Below are 20,441 nucleotides of genomic sequence, written 5' to 3'. Positions count from 1 at the left end.
CAGACCATTCAGATTTTCTCTTGGAAATGTGAATCTTGAGTGGAGACAGTCAGGCAGGGAGGTGACTAGAGCAAGTCACCCAAAATCAGGGCTCTAAGGATTAGCCCAAGTGATGCTGCTCCAGGTGATGCTGTTCTGGAGGTCCAGGGATGCCACAGCCCTTTCCTAGGAGGCCAGATCGCCCAGTCTCTCCCTTGACTTTGTACGTCACTCAGTGCTATTTTCAGTATCATTGCCTAAGTGGGTCAGAGTTAAGTTTCTGCTGCCTACAATCAGAACTCTAATACAAGAACAAGAATGATTTTACAAATAAAGGAGAAGATTAACAAGGGTAATGGCCAATAATAATGAGTTTACAAAGCCTAAGATCATTAGGTTTTATATTAATATGAGAGTATATTACTTTTATCTATATTAATATAAATTTAGAATTTTTTAAAGCAAACATCTGGCCTCCAAACTCCTTTCTTGATCACACTATTCCAAACAAGGAGCTTCTGAGCAAGCATACCTAACACAGACATAGACTACTTTCCATATGTTTCCAGATATATTGATAATACATTATGAAACATACAAAGATAATTTTAAAGGATGGTATTAAAATATAACTATTATGAATATTTCATAATTAAGTTGGCTATTTCTTCACTCCAATGGTATATCCGGGATAATGAGTTACGATGCTAGTGGTGCAAGTGAAAGTGAAAATCACTCAGTAGTGTCTGACTCGTTGTGACCCCATGGACTGTGTTCAGGCCAGAATACTGCAGTGGGTAGTCTTTGCTTCTCCAGGGGATTGAACCAACCCAGGTCCCCTGCATTGCAGACAGATTCTTTACCAGCTGAGCTACAAGGGAAGCCCAAGAATACTGGAGTGGGTAGCCTATCCCTTCTCCAGCAGATCTTCCCAACCCAGGAATTAAACCGGGGTCTCCTGCATTGCAGGCGGATTCTTTACCAACTGAGCTATGAGGGAAGCCCACAATGCTAGTGGAGTGTCATATATTAAGAGTTTTTGGGATCCTGCAGAAAGGATGTTTTACACCTGGTCCCTGTAAACTATATAGAAACAAGAAAAATTTAGCCTGGAATGTGAAGCAGGAAAAAAAAAAAGTCTCAAAATAAGTGAAAAAGGAAAAATGCAAGTAAGTAGAATAAGAAACCCCTGAGTCTGAAAATATTAGATGATTCTCAAGTCAAACACAATACACACACCTATGAAAGCATGACAGAGGACGCATGTTTGTTGAATGTTTCTGCAATAACTGTTAACCCCAAGATCATCTTTCCAACAGAACCAACTTCAGAGATAGAAGGCATCTTAATGGTTAAAACATCTAACATGATCATTTTCAGGTTAGTAAACTTCAGCTGGACAGAAAAGTGAGTTTCCTGAGGACAAACAGCATTTTTACTTAACATAAATTCCCACAAGAAAATTAGCTAATAAGGTATAAAAATGCAAAATTAAAATTAAAATGATTGACATAATTACTTTAAAAGGCAACAAGAATCCAAATTATGAGTTCGGGACCTGCAGGAAGTAAATAAGTTTAGGAAAATCAACTTGTACAGAGAGGAGCTAAGGGAATAAGTCACCAAAGTAAACAGTTATATAAGCATGTCAAAGGAGAAGAGGCCGGAGATGGAAAATTCCAGGCAGAAAGTTGGGATACAGAGAAGATATTAAAAGGAACAGAAGTCAACAAGAGATCGGGCTGAATGGAAAACAGATTAGAAGAGAGGGCAATAAGCCATTAAAAGTCAAAGCCACAGGAACATTAAGGAGGTTTGTGTCAACAATTCTTCAGCCTTTTGCTTTGATTACATTGCTCGGGAATTATTAAGTCCTTCTAATAAGGTTTCCTGCGCTGTTTGATGGCTGGGCAGCCACCCTGTCCTCTATGGCTGATGTCCTGTTTCCAGGGTGGGGGAAATGTGCAGGATTTATATTTGTGGTTAGGACTCAGGTCTGAGAGTGAGAAGAAACATCAGATATGTGGTTTCCAACGTGGTTCAAAAAGACCAGATGACTTCAGGGAACTTGATTTGCTATAACCACAGGACAAGACCCTTGACATCTCAAGGGAGCAAAGCAAAGAGCTTGGGGTTTTGTTGTTAAGAGCAAAACACTGCAGGGATGAGAACTGGGACCATAAAATTTACTATACCATCTAATACCCTCATTTTGTTGGTGAGGTTAGGACACTGTGATGATTAATTTTGTGTGTCAATTTGGCAGGCCCTGGTGCCCAGATAGTTAGTCAAATGTCCTTATGGATACTTCAAGGAAGGTGGTTTTCAGATGAGAATTAGCATTTATATCAGCGGACTTTGGGTAAGACTGACTATTGTCCTTAATGTGGATGAGGCTCGTGCAGTGAAAGACTGTAATAGTGATCTCCACCAGATGAGGACTTCTGCCAGCTGACAGCCTTTGGACTCAACCTGCATTTTTTCCTGGGGTCTTCAGCCCACCAGCCCCCCATCATATTTTGAAGTCATCGGGCCTCCACAGTCACAGGAGCCATTTTCTTAAAATAAGTTTCTCTATATACACACAGTACACATCCTGTCTGAGCTGTGTCTCTGGAGAACTCTGACAGATGCAGATATCAGTGCTGAGAGTGGTGCCAGAGGCACAGAATCTTAAAGATGAGTTTTCTGAACTGGTCCTGGGGTTTCTGGAATTGACGCTTAAATCTGATTAGATTCAAAGACATTAACGGCTCCATTTCCAAGAGTCAAGAGAGCACCAACAATCCATGGCATGACATGGCAATAGAGATACACAAAATACCATCATTGAACATGTATAATTAAACACTCAGTAGAGGAACAGATCAGTGTGACCATGTATACGATATCTCTGAACATTTTGGTCAAATGAATAAGTATATTGAGACTGGCTTGTTGCTTTTAATTTTGCCGGACAAGATGAGGAAAGAAAAGGATGAGCTCAGGGATTCAAATTCCCAGTAAGTGCTGCATGAATGACCCAAAAGCTTCCACGTCTGCCCCTAAAAGAGACCCTTCTCTCCTGCAGCCAGATTTGAGACTGATGAAAACCAAACCCAGAATCTCATCCTGCAAGTGGCTGGATTAAGATGCAAACTGAATTCCCCCAACTTCAAAGGGTGTCTACCATTAAAATCAAGGCACTGACTGGGAAGCAATGGGATCCCGAAAACTGGAATGCAGGTGTGTGAGAAGATCCTATTGAAGGTGGGCTCTGAACCCCTAAATTCTGATCAATCTTCTCTGTCAGCAGAGGTAGCCCATGTGAGGAGATTAACCTTGCCTTTGCCCAAGGAAACTACCTTAATGGTCTCCTCTAATATACATCCACCCCAATTACCTCTCTTTGCTCCTAAACCTATAACAGGTGTGGCACAAAGAGCTACTTGATTTTTTAAACTTTACGTAGATAGAAATTCAGAGAATATGTGTGGGAGTGGATATTAAGGATGTGGTATATGGTGGAAGGAAAAACATAAAACTTGAATCAGGCTAAAGTGACTGATATGAGCCCACTAAGCAGACAGCTTACCCCTAACATTGCATCTAACAAGTTTGGCTGGTTGACTCAGACATGGATCAAAAAGTGGCCTCCAGTGAATGAACCAGAAACACCAAAACTGGTTCACTCTAGAGGAACGGATGCAAAGACTTAGGATGACCGCAGTGTTAAGAGGGGGGTCTATCACTTAAGACCTAAGATCCCACATACCATAGGGCAGCTAAGCCTGTGTGCTGCAACTAGAGAAGTGCCCATGCACCAAAACAAAGACACAGAGCAGCCAAAATTTTAAAAATTAATTTAAAAATGTAAAAAGAGGGGCAGAGAAGAAAGATCGGGTTTCTCCAGTGAGAGAGGAAGAGGCAGCAAGCTGTCCTGGTTCCTGCCTTCTGTTCTTCTGTCCATTCTAGTCCCTTTCATCCTGTTCTTCTTACCCAGGAGACTGCCTTGTGAATCTTATTCACTTCTGGAGCTAGTTTGCGGTTCCTGTCCTTACAACTGAAAGACCCTCGACCAAGACATATAACTCTATCTGTAACATAAAACTGCTTAGTTCAACTTGAGAAAATATTCAGTCTGAAACACTGGAGACCACAGCTTCAGCTCGAGCCACAAGGTCTAAAATAAAGAGCCTATTTATTCATGGTTTTTCTTTACAAAATGAAAGAATTTATAAATGTTTTTCCTTTCAAATAAAATAAAGGTCACCTCTCTGAAGTACAAAAATAAATTCGAGCTGAGGAAAATATTAATTTTTTGTATAGGTATGAAAATTCTCAAGCTCTGCCACCTTTTAAAAATAGTTCTTTCCTCTAGTTTCTTTTTTTTCAATATATCATTTCATTATATAAAACATCAGTTCTCCAGTTTTCAAGATGCATAACATTCAACTAACAAATACACACATTTGGTAAATATGTATTGGTACTTATTACATAATCTTTAAACATGTACATAAACATCTTTAGACATCTGTATTGTCTCCAAATTTTCTCCATAGTTTACATTTTTTGACATAATCTCGACCTTAGTGAAAAGCTGGCAAGAGAAGTACAAATAATATTCTTTCCTCAACCATATAAGTATGTAAGTATGTAAACCACAGAATGTAAGTGGGCTGCTTGATGCCTTTTCACCTCCAAATACTTTAATGTATGATTGCTACAAACAAGGATGTTCCCCTACATACCAGCAATACAACTAATAAAACCAGGAAATTTAACACTGATCCCTTTCTACCATCTAGCCTATAGACTTCATTCATATTTCATCAATTGTCCCAAGTACCCTTACAACAAAATATGTCCTTCCAACGAAAAGATCTAATCCAGGATCACATGCTGCATTTAGCTGTCCTGTCTCTTTGCTCTCCTTCAATCTAAAGGAGTTCCTTAGGCTTCCCTTGAACTTCACGACCTTGATACTTTGTAGGATTTCAGGCTAGTTATTTTGTGGAATGTTCTTGAACTTGGACCTGTCAGATACTCCCTCATGATTAATATTTTTGGCAGGACCATCATGGAAGGGACGTCTCACTGTCTCCTATTAGGTGGTATGTGATTTCCACTTGTCACATGGTTGTATTCACTTTGTATACTTGGTTAAGTCTGTGTCTGCCAGGCTTCTAGCTTGTAAAGTTTTCTCTTTCTCTTTTGTACCTAAGTATCTTATGCAGAGGTATTTAGAAGCTAAATATCCTATTTTTAATATAAAAACTTAACTCACTAGTTTAGCATCCACTGAAGTTTTTGGATGGATTAATTATTACTATGTGCTAAGTTGCTTCAGTTGTATCCAACTCTTTGTGACTTCATGGATTGTAGCCTGCCAGGCTCCTCTGTCCCTGGGATTTTCCAGGCAAGAATACTGGAGTGGGTTGCCGTTTCCGTCTCCAATTATTACTATGATGGGTGCCAAAAGATAATTTCAAAAATTTCACTATTCATTCTACATTCATTAAGTTGGCATTCTTCTGTAAAGAAAAGCTTTTGATTTTTTCCATTCATTTGTTGATGTCTGTAAGTATGCAAGTATTAATTTATGGATTTCTACTTTATTCAGTAGATACCATTGTCACTTCATTATTATCATTACTGTGAAGTTCAAATTGTCCCAGATTTGGTGAGTGAGAATCACTTCAATGTGGCTTCTATGTCCTTTTGACATTGTCTCCATCATTCTTTGAGCTTTTTTTTACTTCTTGGCACATCAAGTTCCAGGCTCAGCTTGTTCAGCCTTAAAAAAATCAGTCTTTTCCCACAAATCCTTGCTTCCTATTAGTTGAGAATTGTGTTTCAAAACTAAGAGCTAGGTACTTTTAGTGGACATAGCCAGGTAACCAGGACACACACACACATTAAATTTATTTTTACATACCTCTCTGTATATTGAAAACCCTGAGTTCACAGAGACACTTCCAATGCAATCCAGAATCATAGGGTTCAGTTCTCTTTCCATATTCATAATTCTCATCTCCAACAGTAAAAAATCTGACTCCCACTGATCTCAGTATATTTCCTCATAGTATCAAGCCTCCTTTATGTAACCTGTCCCTTGTCTCCATGTAGACCCCCAGCCACACGGATCCCCTTCTTACCCAGTTCAGGCTCTGACAACTTGACTGGGGCCACCACCATCCCCCTAGAGAAACACTCTCTTTGTCCCCTCTGGGACTCAACGTCCCAAGCCAAGGACACCCCTCTCACCCCTTTCATGCCCAAACCTCATGCTAAGTTGCACCCCGACTCCCATGATTACTCGGCCCCACTGAACAGCTTTTAAGTGATTCCAGAAAAAAGGAAGGAATTGAGGGAACTTCGTAGTTTTTAAGTTCAGGTGGACCTGCGTCACATGATGCTACAGAAACGGGTTATTAATGAATAAGTCACAACTTCTCTTTGACCTACATTACTTATTGGGGATTTGGCCTAAAATTGGGCACGTGGGTACTAAGAGATTGAAAGCCATAAAATACTCTGTCATAAGAACGATGTCTAAATAAATCACAAGAAGTACATTTTGTACTTTCGTATTGAAATGTTAACTATTCCATTAGAAATGAAGGTCCCCAGGGAGAAATCTGTAGAAATGAGAACTGAGTACTGCCTTGGTCTCTCCTGCATTTTCTATTCCAAATGAGGACTGCTTTCTCAGACCTTAGTTGACTTGCCTAAAGGGGTTTCTCTCCTGGGAAGTCATGTTATTTATTGATTGATCGTATACCAGTGACTGTTAATGTATTTCATTAATAATGTCTGCAAGCTCACTTGTCTTTTTATTCCCTGAGGCAGCTGGTGAAAGTCTAGCCCACTTAAGAAGAAGACAAAAGGTTTTCTTAAAGGCTGCACTTATAACCAGCACTAGCAAACTGAATCTTACTATTAGTGTAATTAAATAGCTTGATATTTAAAGTTAATACCCAATCGACTCTAGCAAAGGGCTATTAAAAAAAAAAACAGAAAGAGGCACCAATTTTGGTACACCAGATTTTTTATTATTTAGCAACTATTTAACTAAAGTATTTGTTTATCATTTTTCAAGTACCTACTATATGTACAATACTGAGCTAGGGGTGAGGTGGCAGTATTATTTTACAATAATGTTAATAGTGCAGATTTTTAAAATTATAAAGTGTCAATAATTATACTAAGCAGTTCACCTGTATTATCCCATTTACTTTCCACAATGATCAACCATAGGAGATAGACACTGTTTTTCTTATTGTTGTTCCTGGAGATTTTAAGTGACCTTCTCAGGGTCACAGAATTATATGGAAAGTCCTACTTCCCATTCACTCCTTCATTTAAGAGTATTTACTGAGCACTTCCAATATGCCAGTGCCAAACTTGGTTCTGGGGACAGAGTGACAGACCAAACAGCATGCCATCCTGAACCTCGCACTTTAGCAGGGAGAGCAGCCAAATTAAACACATGATTACAATAGAGTGTGACAACTGGCTGGCTGAAGAAAGGATACGATGCATGTATACAATGGAATATTACTCAGTCATTAAAAAGAACGAAATAATGCCATTTGCAGCAACATGGACCTGGAGATAATCATACTAAGTGAAGTAAGTCAGAAAGACAATGACAAATATCCTATGATATTCCTTATAGGCGGAATCTAAAAGAAATTATACAAATGAACTTATTTACAAAACAGAAACACATCCACAGACTTCGAGAACGAATTAATGGTTACCAGAGGGAAGGGTGGGATGGGGAGGGATAGGCCGGGAGTTTGGAATTGACATGTACACACTGCTGTATTTAAAACAGATCACCAACAGGGACCTACTGTACAGTACAGGGAACTCTGCTCAGTATTCTGTAACAACCTAAATGGGGAAAGAATTTGAAAAAAGACAGATTATATATATATGTATAACTGAATCACTTAGCTGTATACCTAAAACTAACACAACATTGTCAATTAACTATACTCCAATATAAAATAAAAATTAAAAAAAAAGAAAGAATAGCGTGCTGGAGAGGTTCTCAGCCAGGCAGACAGAAGTCACCTGGGTACAGCAACGAGGGGAGGCTTCTATGGAGGGAAAGCATCGTGTTTGTAACTGGTCACAAAATTCAATGACATTATACTTAGATACATAGCAAGAATGTAATTGTGATTTCTTCATTTGGGCTCTCACTATTATGGCCTCTCCTATGCCCCTACCCAGGGGTTTGCCAGGTAGCTTAGTGGTAAAGAATCCACCTGCCAATGCAGAAGATACAGGAAGACACAGGTTCAATCCCTGGGTCAGGATGATCCACTGGAAGGGGAAACGGCAACCCACTACAGTGTTCTTGCCTGAAAAGTCCCCTGACAGAGGAGCAGGGTGGGCTACAGTCCAAGGAGTCGCAAAGAATCAGACATGCCTGAGTGACTGAGAAAGCATGCCTCTATCCACTGGCTGGGAGAAAGCTTAGACCCAAATCCTAAGTCCTTTGAGAAAGAATTCATTCTCTCTTGGATGAAAGCCCTTGCTCCATCTCTGCCATCACTCCATCTCTCAGACGGCAACCCTTCTTCCCTCCTGAAGATGGTACTGTCTGTACAGGATGAGGGATGGCTTATAAGACCTGGGGTGGCTTATAAGACCTTGTGGAGAGGAGAAGAGGGAGGGTCCTGGGGTGTGGTGGGTCTCCAGTCTCTGGGGCCATGTGTCTTTCCCCCTGGCCTCTCATGCCACAGTCTGCATCTGGCGAGCCTGTGGCCTGTTCTCCTGCAGGCAAGCCTTCCTGCAGACCTTCCTGGCACATGAAGACTCAGCTGAGGCAGACAAGGGTCTAAGGCCTGGCTGTGATTCCTAGTCAGACCTAGCCTAGGTGATCTGCTCTGTGCCTCACCGCCCATCCTGAGCAGACCCCTCTAGAAACTCCCCAGCCAGATTCGAGTTATTGTTGGGTTAATGGGAACAGAGGATAAGGGTCTGGAGAACTTTGGCATGCCTGAGTGCTCCCTCTACCTAATCGGTCTCCACCTCCAGGTCAGGACCACACGGTCACTGCCGTCTGGACTGGCACAGGCTCTGCAGGGCCCTCCTCCAGGGCGTGGAGGGACAGTGGTGGAAAGGGTGAGGTTAAGAGCTCCCTTCTGCCCTCTTGTCACCTTCACTTTTCAAAAGCTCATTTTGCTGTCCCACCTCCTTCTCTGCTTCACCTTTTCACAATTACCCAAGAACCAGAAAGAGTTTCCATCCTCTTTCTGTTCAGTCTTAAGGGAAACCCTATGATGGATTCTTGGAAGTTCCCCCTCCATATTTTAAAGAGAAGATAAAGCAATTTACACAGACCTTCCTGGGGAGACAAACTGGGTCTTGCTATACACTCCTATTTTTTATTATTAACCTCAGCCATCTTACTGCATTCCTTCTGAAACAAATCTTAACCTCCCCCCAGAGAAAGAGATGCCTCTGGCAGATGGGTGAAGATCACATTCTTGCATAAACAAGAGAAAAGCATATTAATCAATTTTGAAGTACTTCCTCCAGCACATATATAAGAGCCCTAACTGAGAAAGAGGGTGGGTACTTTTAAGGGACTGAAAGAAGTTGACCTGGCCCATAGGTCACAGGAAGAGGGAGTCCCTCAAGAGCACCAAGGGGTAAAACAGGTGTTAATGACTAAGTGCTTACTCCGGGGCAGCCGAGAGGACCGTAATGTCTACAGGAAACCACTGAAAAGAACACGGAACAAGAGAGTGGCCGGGTCAGCTGAGCTTTCTGGCTGCAGATGGAGTGTGGACAATGGTCTGGAAGGAAAGGAACGAGACTGGATGCAGGGGGTTAGTAAGGTGTAGCTGCAGGAGCCCAGGTCAGAGATAACGGCGAGGACCAGGGAGGGGTGATAAAGACATGGTCTGGGGATTTATAAGAGAGAGAGAGAAGCTTGTGACTCACTGTAGATGCAGGAGGTGAAAATAATGGGTAGCTCAAGAATCAGAGATTTCTGACATTTCTGGCTTGAGCAACAAAACAGATACTAAGACTTTGTCTAAGACAAGAAACAGATTTCCAGGGATGGATGAGGTGGTGGAGTTCCATTCTGAACACTTGAAGGACTGGCAGCCATCCAGTACAGATCTTCAATATCCGATAATGAGCATACCACACACTTTATGAGGTGAGAAATTAAAATAAAAATGTACTCTAAACCCCTTTACTCCCAGCTGTGGCCTTCGCTGAAAATCTGATTTAAACATAAAATGAGGACATTGATTTTCAGTTTGATTTGGCAGTTTGGGGCTTAGCACATCTTATTTCTTCTGCCCTTGAGAAATTTTACTCTGCATGCACCCCCATCCTCAAGTTTTAATCCATATGAAAACCCTAAACCATTTTAGGTGAGTTGAATCCATGTCTTTTTATGATGGAGAATACAGATATAAGCATTGTTTTATATGTAAATAATAGCATTTTGGTATCAGACACTAGGAACACATATCATAGGCTCTTTTCTAATCGGTGCTGACAGCAAAGTCTTTAAATCAATTAGTATAAAACCAAAGTTCTCATTTTGTCAGCTTTCCAACTTATGACTACTTTCTAAAGATATCGTGATGAAGGCCACTTTACTTATTATCCAGGTGTATATTTTTACTCTGAACTACTCTGGAGGGTGTTCCAGAAAGTTGCTTTTTTCAGAGTGACTGGTTTATCAAGGTTTTTTTTTGGGGGGGGAGGCGGTGTGTGTTACTAAAGAAGATGTTTATTTACACTTGTTTTAACAATTTCCACCAAGCCTAGCTCAGCAGGTAAAGACTGCCTACAGTGCAGGAGACACAAGAGACGCAGATTCTATTCCTAGGCTGGGAACATCCCCTGGAGAAGGGCATGGCTACCTACTCCAGTATTCTTGTCTGGAGAATCCTATGGACAGAAGAGCCTGGTAAGCTACAGTCCATGGGGTCACAAAAAGTTGGACACAACTGAAGTGACTGGGCTCATGTATATGGTAGCCATATTTTAGAGCAAGGAAATTATAAGAGCTCAAGTTAAATACTAAGTTCGCCGTTTGGGTCCTTTAAGAGTGGAGCCAAAATTATTCTGAGGAGAGTCATGGCTCTGTCCATGGTGCAGTGAAGAGTGTTTTTTATTGTTGTTTTTTATAATTTCAGGCACAAGGTCTTATTAGTAGCCTAACTCAGCCAGATTGTTCAAACGCACAGCTCTAAACTCAACTAGTAACACACACTAGCTGCATTCGCTGTCAAGCTGCTCCTTGGTTTTCAAACGCTCAGCTGAGGGGAAAAAAGCACATGTCTGGAAGAAACACACAAACTGGAATCAAGATTGCCAGGAGAAATATCAATAACCTCAGATATGAGATGACATCACCCTTATGGCAGAAAGTGAAGAAGAACTAAAAAGCCTCTTGATGAAAGTGAAAGTGGAGAGTGAAAAAGTTGGCTTAAAGCTCAACATTCAGAAAACGAAGATCATGGCATCTGGTCCTATCACTCCATGGGAAATAGATGGAGAAACAGTGGAAACAGTGTCAGACTTTATTTTGGGGGGCTCCAAAATCCCTGCAGGTGGTGATCGCAGCCATGAAATTAAAAGACGCTTACTCCTTGGAAGAAAAGTTATGAGCAACCTAGATAGTATATTCAAAAGCAGAGACATTACTCTGCCGACTAAGGTCCGTCTAGTCAAGGCTATGGTTTTTCCTGTGGTCACGTATGGATGTGAGAGTTGGACTGTGAAGAAGGCTGAGCGCCGAAGAATTGATGCTTTTGAACTGTGGTGTTGGAGAAGACTCTTGAGGGTCCCTTGGACTGCAAGGAGATCCAACCAGTCCATTCTGACAGAGATCAATCCTGGGATTTCTTTGAAAGGAATGATGCTGAAGCTGAAACTCCAGTACTTTGGCCACCTCATGCAAAGAGTTGACTCACTGGAAAAGGCTCTGATGCTGGGAGTGATTAGGGGCAGGAGGAGAAGGGGACGACCAAGGATGAGATGGATGGATGGCATCACTGACTCGATGGACGCGAGTCTGAGTGAACTCTGGGAGTTGGTGATGGACGGGGAGGCCTGGCGTGCTGCGATTCATGGGGTCTCAAAGAGTCAGACACGACTGAGCGACTGAACTGAACTGAACTGTGGTCATTTGAAAGATATGCTATTCAGCTCTTCCTGTCTAGATGCTCTGAAGTTCATTCCTAGGTGAAGCCAGATCACTAAAGACCCACATACTTGGATATTAAAACAATTCATTTCTAAAGTGACTTGATTACTTTCCCTAAGCTTCATTTCCCAGTATTCAAAGTGAAGAAAGATTCACTCATTCACTCAATGATTACTCACTGAACTACTCTTCCCAAAGTATTAAGTCTACAAAATAGAAGACATAGTCCCACTTCTTAATGACCCAGACTATCTACTAATATGTGCTTAAGTATCTTTACCTACATACAAAGACCAAAAAGACCATTATCATCCTCTGTGATAAGCAAAGAAATACAGAAATATACAGGGGAGAGATACCTTCCCCAGCTTGAGTGCAGGAAGGGGAGGATGACAACGATACCAACACATCTCAGAATAATGTCGCCCACTCTCTCTGGTGTCGAGCATTACTGGGGATCCAGTGAGAAGAGGGGGAGAGAGCTCTGTCATGACTGGAAGAGGAGGAGCAGAGGTGTCAGCTATGGTGCCCCTGGCTCCAACACAGATACTCTCAACTGGCTCAGTCAGTGTGGAAATGTATTATCTCATGTGACAAAAGGTCCAGAGACAGGAGAGGTTTAGAGCTGATTTAGCGGCTTGGCTGTGTCACCAAGGACCCTTCTTCTTCCCATCTCTCAGGGCTTGGGATGGAACACCTCAGGATAGAACCAGGTGGTTGCAGGCATCGCAGTAAAACACAGAAGGCCCCAAGGAAGAAAGAAACCATCTTGACTTGAGCTTATTTCTTAGAAGGGAAGATACCCCAGAGACATTTGAAGATTTCCTCTCCTGTCTCAAAACCCTGGCTTTGGGCACCTGCCCATCAGTAAAGCAATCAACAGTAAGGGCCGTGTGCTACCACCTCGACTCAGTGTCATCATTTGGAGCCCGTCTGTTTTAGAGAATCGACCACATACTGCTCCAGGGGCATTACAGACACACGCTGGCTGACTTGAAAGAACTCATCCTTTCTTCTAAGAATCTCTCATTTGCCAAAGTTTTAAAAATCTCTGCAACTTTCTTACCTCAATTAGATAGTTTTTTTTCTCTCTACTGTCAATGCCTAGAAAGTAAGGCTGATGGAAACTGATCAAATCATACTACTCATTTTGCAGCTCTAATTCATGCACTTCAAACAAAATTTACCAAAATCTACGAGTTTAACTCCGCCTTCAGTGGTTAACAGGATGTTATTTCCTTTTATATCACGGTGGATAGTTTTGTTGTTATGCAGATGCTGAAGTCCCTGGAAGAGGAAAATAAATATGGTGACTTTTGAAGGAAATACCAAATAAAAACACATTTTATTTCAGAAGGATGCATTTATACAAAATCAATAGTGAACACATGTTAAAATTAACACTCAAACCTTTGTAAATGTTTCACATTGAGTTAGTCGAATCAAAGTACATCATGTCCACTTTGGACTGAAAAAAATTTTGAAAAACGAGGGCAAACTCCTGGCCTTTAGGAAATATTTTATTTAGAATGTGCTAATCTCAATAGAAGAAAAATTCTAAATACTTATTCTAAATAATGGCTGTTAAAAATAAATAAATAATGGCAAATAAAAACCTATTTGTAAAAATATACAGTATCTACCTTCATCATCATTGATTTCAGAAATATACCTAGGAGATCAAAACTCAGGATTCTGTAGACACAGGAGGGTAGATTTTTAGTGGAAAAGAGGAATTAGTTATGCTAAATATTTCAGATTTTGCATCTTACTCTTGCATCAATAAATACTAATGAAGTGTTTTTTCTAAAAATAGGATACACATTTTTTATTTAACTAGAACTGCCTCATAATTAATGCACGAATAATTTAAACTGCCTTACCAACAGTGCTTCACGTAAAATATAGGCAATTATGGGCTCACTCATTCTTTTGCCCTCCTTCAGAAATCCTTTCACAAGATCTGTCACTGATCCTCCATTGCACAGCTACAAAAGAATATTTCCAAAAAAGAATATTTTTAGCTATTAAAATGGATGTGACATTTTAAGTACTTGCTATAAAAGGTTTTCTCAAAACATTTAAAAAACCTGATCCAATTTCTTGTTTCAAATGATTATTCCCATCATTGTTATGATTTTATAAATGAACATATAAACTTGTATACAATCAATTATTGGAACACAGTTTCCATATGAATTAATTTTAGAAGAGAATCTGGAGAAGCACTGGGCTTGATTTTTAAATTCAAGGATAAGAATTATGATTCTACAAATTAGTTTCAAATTTTAGGACCTAAAGCTCTTAAAAGGACTTCCCTGATAGCTCAGTTGGTAAAGAATCCGCCTGCAATGCAGGAGAGAGCTCTTAAAACTACTCTTGATTCCTGAAGCTATTGCTGTTCAGTCGCTTAGTCGTGTCTGACTCTTTGCATCCCCATGGACTGCAGCACACCAGCTTCCCTGTCCTTCACCATCTCCCAGAGTTTGCTCAGTCTCATGTCCACTGAGTCAATGATGCTATCCAGCCGTCTCATCCTCTGTTGCCCCCTTCTCCTGTCCTCAATCTTTCCCAGCATCAGGGTCTTTTCCAACGAGTCAGCTCTTCACAGTATGAAAAGGCAAAAAGACGTGATCCCTGATAGTGTAATTAACAGTACAGTATTACCTCAGTCCATGGCTATATACTGCCTCATTTGTGCATTAATCTGAAAACATACTTCCTCTCTGGTAAAATCTCAGAGTGCACTGAAATAAGGATTACAGATAGTATTTAGAAACCTATTTTAAACATCACATTTCCTAACTTTCTCCCTTTGCATCTCCCAAGAGCAGAAGAATCTAAAAAGAAAAACAAGAGGGAAGAACATGATAGGGGAATTTTTCACATCCAGCTTTCTTCCAAGATAGATAACATGAAGTCCCACGGCAAACATTACAAGGAGCTACGTGTGGCTCAGATGTTACAGAATCTGCTTGCCAATGCAGGAGACACAGGTTCGATTCCAGGGTAAGGAAGATTCCATGAAGAAGGAAATGGCAATCTACTCTATTATTCTTGACTGGAGAATTCCCTGGACAGAGAAGCCTGGCGGGCTACAGTCCATGGGGTCACAAAGAGTCAGACACGACTGAGCAAGTGAGCATGATAAGCACGAGCCTATTTGCAGAGAAGAGAAACAGTGACATCAACAGTGGAACATGAGTGGGGACATAACCAGCTAAAAGGCCCCAGCAAAGCTCTGACCCCAGGAACACTTGGTCCCCAACCTGGTATCCTTCAGTCTTTGCTGTCAGCTCTGTCTCTCCCGCAGGGCTCCTTGCTCTTACCCTGACCTCTGGGGTCTCCTCTGTCACCTCAGTGCCTGATAACTAAGAGTTGTCATTTCCTCGACTCTACTGACCTAAACACAGTAGAGAAAGGAGAAAGAAAGTGCGTTCGTAACATCCTTGTCTGAAATACTGAACATATTTTCTCTCAAACTTTCTTCTAACATGGTAATTAGATTTTATTGGATGCCTGAGCACTTCTGATACATTATGAATTATATAATAACAGTTGTATTGCTCACAGACTTTATGCTAGCACGTTCCTAACCCATTTACATGCATTATCCATATGTCTCACCACTCTGTAAAGTAGGTATTATTATCATCTCCATACTAAAGATTGGGAAAGTGAGGCACAAAATGGTAAGGTAACTCGGGAACGATCACATTGTAGTGACAGAGCTAAGTCAGGAACTTGGACAGCCTGACTTTAGAGTCCAGACTTACATTTAATCATGATACATCATGATCCCCCAACAGGTTGTCTGGGCTGGCAGGTCGATCTAGACATCATGTGTGATATCAAAGTTGTTTTTTAAAAGATTCTTTTGATGCAGACCATTGTTAAAGTCTTTATTGAATTTGTTACAATGCTGCTTCTGCTTTACGTTTTGCTTTTTTGGCCACAAGACATGTGGGGTCATAGCTCCTCCACTAGGAAGCGAATCTACAACCCCTGCATTGGACAGTGAAGTCTTAACCATTGGATCTTCAAGGAAGCCCTCTTATATAATATTGTTTCTATAAGTGTATTTAAAATCTAAACACGAACTCACAAATGAGCATTTAGATGCAACTCCATTTATAACTAGTGTCTTTTTACATTAAACAAAGCTTTCATCTTCTATAGGAGCAGGGGCAGACCTGGCATTCCAAAAGAGACATTTTCTTCTGTAGGAAAGGGAACACCTTTTAATGGGATAAGCAGAAGAGTATTCTGGCAGCAGAATACAGGGTCACGCTGCCTCCAGTGTGGCCCAGCATGATGGGGTCACAAAATTATTCAAAACTGATGGAAATGAAATTCAGAGCCCTTAAACTGCACAGCACTTATTTAAAGGAACTAAGTTTTAGGGCCATTTTTTAAATTTTCAAAACTCATTGCAGAGCATGTGTGAGGGCTGGGGACATATGAGAAAACTCTATACCTACCTCTCAATACTTCTGTGATGCTAATAAAACTACTCTAAAAAATAAAGTCTTTAAAATATCTGTAAAATGTACAGTGCAAAGAATTAACCCTAATGTAAACAATGGACTTTAGTTAATAATGCATGCATATTAATCACTTCAGTTGTGTCCAACTCTTTGCAACTCCATGGACTGTAGCCTGCCAGGCTCCTCTGTCCATGGAATCTCCAGGCAAGAACATTGGGGTGGGTTGCCATGTTCTTTTCCAGGGCACCTTCCCAACCCAGGGATTGAACCCAAGTCTCCTGCATTTCAGGCAGATAGATTCTTTATTTTTGGAGCCACCAGGGAAGCCCTGAGTTAACAATAATGTGTCATTACTGTCTTACCAACCATAACAAATGTGCCATGCCAATGCAAGATGTTAATAACGAAGAAAACTTGGGCAGGAGGATATGGGAACTCTCTGAACTTACCACTCAATTTTTCCACAAACCTGAACCTGTTCAAAAAATAAAATCTATTAATTTTTTAAAATCTAGCTGCCAACATCAAGTATATTCAAAAAAGTCCTCAACTAATAATGAAAGGGCATGCAAAATTAATCCAAGTTATGACAGATGCCCCATAGTGTTAGCTTCAGTTCAGTTCAGTTCAGTTCAGTCGCTCAGTCGTGTCCGACTCTTTGTGACCCCATGAATTGCAGCACTCCAGAACTCCCTGTCCATCACCAACTCCCAGAGTTCACTCAAACTCACGTCCATCAAGTAGGTAATGCCATCCCATCCATCTCATCCTCGGTTGTCCCCTTCTCCTCCTGCCCCCAATCCCTCCCAGCATCAGAGTCTTTTCCAATGAGTCAACTCTTCGCATGGGGTGGCCAAAGCATTGGAGTTTCAGCTTCAACATCAGTCCCTCCAATGAACACCTAGGACTGATCTCCTTTAGGAGGGACTGGTTGGATCTCCTTGCACTCCAAGGGACTCTCAAGAGTCTTCTCCAATACCACAGTTCAAAAGCATCAATTCTTCGGTGCTCAGCTTTCTTCACCGTCCAACTCTCACATGCATACATGACCACTGGAAAAACCATAGCCTTGACTAGATGGACCTTTGTTGGCAAAGTAATGTCTCTGCTTTTGAATATGCTATCTAGGTTGGTCATAACTTTCCTTTCAAGGAGTAAGCGTCTTTTAATTTCATGGCTGCAATCACCATCTGCAGTGGTTTTGGAGCCCCCAAAAATAAAGCTTAGAAACCATTAATAATTATTCTACTACCTGGCTGCTACTTAAGCAGGAACTGTGGTTTAATTTTTCAGAATGGAAAAGGATCTTTTGAATTAAACTTCAAGAAGAGTCAAGTTAAGGGTTCTTCTTTCCTACTGTTGTGTTATGCCATCCTTCTGCTTCTCCCCATGAGAAATAACCACTATTCTAAATTTTGTGTTTATCATTCCTGTCTTTAAAACTTCTTTCTTCATTATAAATACATTTCTTCTAAAATATGTGGTTCAGTTTTGCTTTGCTTTGTGCTTTATACAAATAGTATCCTACCTGGATTTGCTTTTTCCTTTAACCAATAATATACTTCTAAAGTTCATTCATGTTGATTGATGAAGCTGTCACTAATATTTACTGTTATATAAAATGCCATTTTATAAATATAAAAAATATATGTTAAAATGAAAAGAGAAAAGGAGAGGACAAATACAACAAACATGGAATTTATTAAACAGACCACAGGGACCAAATGTCAATAAGCCACAAGTTAATTGGGGGCTGATCTTTTTCTAAAGATGCTCAAGATAATACCATGAATTTTCTAAATCCTCATTCAAAATTTCAAATATCATCTTTAATGAAATCTACTTTTGTTCGACTAGCATAAAATGCCTTTCATGTATAAGACAAATTTTTTAAAAATTAACTGAAGTATGTTTGTTTTTAAATGAATGTGAAGGATTAAAACACATTAAAGGAAATGAAAATGTTCTTAAATTAAGCAATAGATCATAAAAATTGAAAATGACCATATGTTTCCACTTAAAAAGAACTGCATCCGGGGAAATGAATTGTGTCATATTAACCCTATGCAATTCTTAAATCACCAAGACAGACTAAAAAGAGATTTGTAGCAGGGGACCAAAAAACCCATAAGTGTCGCTTTGTGACAGTGCTATTATAGGGCCTTCATGTTCTCTCATCAAACAAAATTGAAGTATAATTTTCTTAAACCAGAGCCACACTAATGAAAGAACAGAGCAGCCCTAAAAGTGAATTCTGTACTCAGGCTGTAGTCAAACATTAAAGAAAAAAAAAAAAACTAAATCTCTAAACAGATCGTTACAACTCACTTCCAAAGACAGCTTTTATAAGCTTTCAAAATGCATTCTGTCTTTACTATGTAAGGATAGGATATGAGATTTTTACTCAAATTTGTGGAAAAGGACTACTGATTTCTGCACTTGGCATTTCTGACTTTTGCTCTTTTTCATTGTTTTTGTTTATACTGAATGCTCTAAGACCCTCACTTAGTGTGACAATATCCCATGTGAGACCACAAAAGCCAAAACTCATTTTCTGACACTCATCTAGGTTTTACTTTGCTCATTTTATAAAAGTGTTTGATTCTTTTTATAGAAACCAATTTTTAGCAAATGCCTACAAGCGACACTTTTAGATCATAAGGTAACTATAGATGTAATAAGACATTAGCTATATTGCCTGCAGAGTGACTGCACCATTTCACACTGCCTAAATAATCTAAAAAAGTTCAGTTTGCTTCACAACCTCACCAACACTGGGAATTATCAGTCTTTTAAATTTTAGTCATTTTAGTGAGTGTGTACTAGTAGTTTCATTGTGGTTTTAATCTGAATTGCCCTCTCCTTTCCTTTTTTCATTTTAACCTAACTCTTCTTGAAGTTTCATTCGAGAACACTATTATAATTGCTATTTTAAAGTCTTTATCTGCTAATTCCATTATCCTGATTAGTTCTGGGTCTGTTTCATTTGACTGATTTTTCTTCTGACAATGGGTTACCTTTTCCTGCTTTTTTACCTATTTATTAATTTTTATTAAATGATGGCCATAAGTAATTTCACATTTAAATGTTCAGATTTTGCTGTCTTCTCTTAATGAATGTTGAATTTTGTTCTGTTAGGCAGTTCATCTACTTGTGGACTGACGTGAACATTTCAAGCTCTGTTTTTGAAGTTTTTATAGGAGGCCAAGGGTAGTTCTTATTCTAGGCTGAGGTTAACCCTTCCTTTAACACATAACCTGTCAGCAAGTTCTCTACTAAGCGTCTTAGATGTTCAACAAAAATTCCTCAATTTGACTGGTCAGAACTCAAGTATCTCTCCAGCTTGCACAAACTCCAGTAGTTGTTCATATCACTGCTTTTCAGTAATTCTTACCCTTATTATTGTTCGTTGCCCAACTGCCTAGAATCTTGCCCTATACATCTCCAGCTTGGTTTCCAAAGACTCAAGAGAACCCCTAATGCAGATTTCTGGAGTGTTTTTTCTGCTTAACTCTCTGAAAATTCCAGTCACTTCTGTCTTAACAGTCTTTTCAGTTCAGCAAGATTGCTGTGATCTCCTTGAGAACGTCCTCCTTATGCCCGTGGTCTGAAAACTGTCTCCCAGAATAAAGATGCAATGATTGTGGTGTTCCTCTAAATTTCCTTTTCTCAATGTCACAAGCCTAAGCTGTCTCTTTCACAGTGTTGGAAAACTGTTATGTTTTTAAAAATATATTCTATGTAATATTTTAGGTATTTACAGTACAACTGTGCAATGTGACACAATTTACTGT

At 40.0% G+C, this 20,441-nt stretch overlaps 1 protein-coding gene across 1 annotated transcript in view; it reads right to left on the bottom strand.

Annotated features, from left to right (window-relative positions):
- MYO3A (myosin IIIA) overlaps nt 1-20,441 on the bottom strand; it is a 158,378-nt gene that overhangs the window by 124,551 nt on the left and 13,386 nt on the right. The window contains exons 3-4 of the mRNA XM_068986752.1: nt 14,044-14,148; nt 13,348-13,447 (exon numbers count right to left, since the gene is read on the bottom strand). Of these exons, the coding sequence (XP_068842853.1) occupies nt 13,348-13,447; nt 14,044-14,148 (205 nt within the window). The remainder of the gene's footprint in view (nt 1-13,347; nt 13,448-14,043; nt 14,149-20,441) is intronic.

Source organism: Capricornis sumatraensis, chromosome 15 (assembly GCF_032405125.1).
Source record: "Capricornis sumatraensis isolate serow.1 chromosome 15, serow.2, whole genome shotgun sequence".
In the NCBI taxonomy this organism is placed as follows: Eukaryota; Metazoa; Chordata; class Mammalia; order Artiodactyla; family Bovidae; genus Capricornis; species Capricornis sumatraensis.
This window is presented reverse-complemented; position numbering and strand designations above follow the sequence as displayed.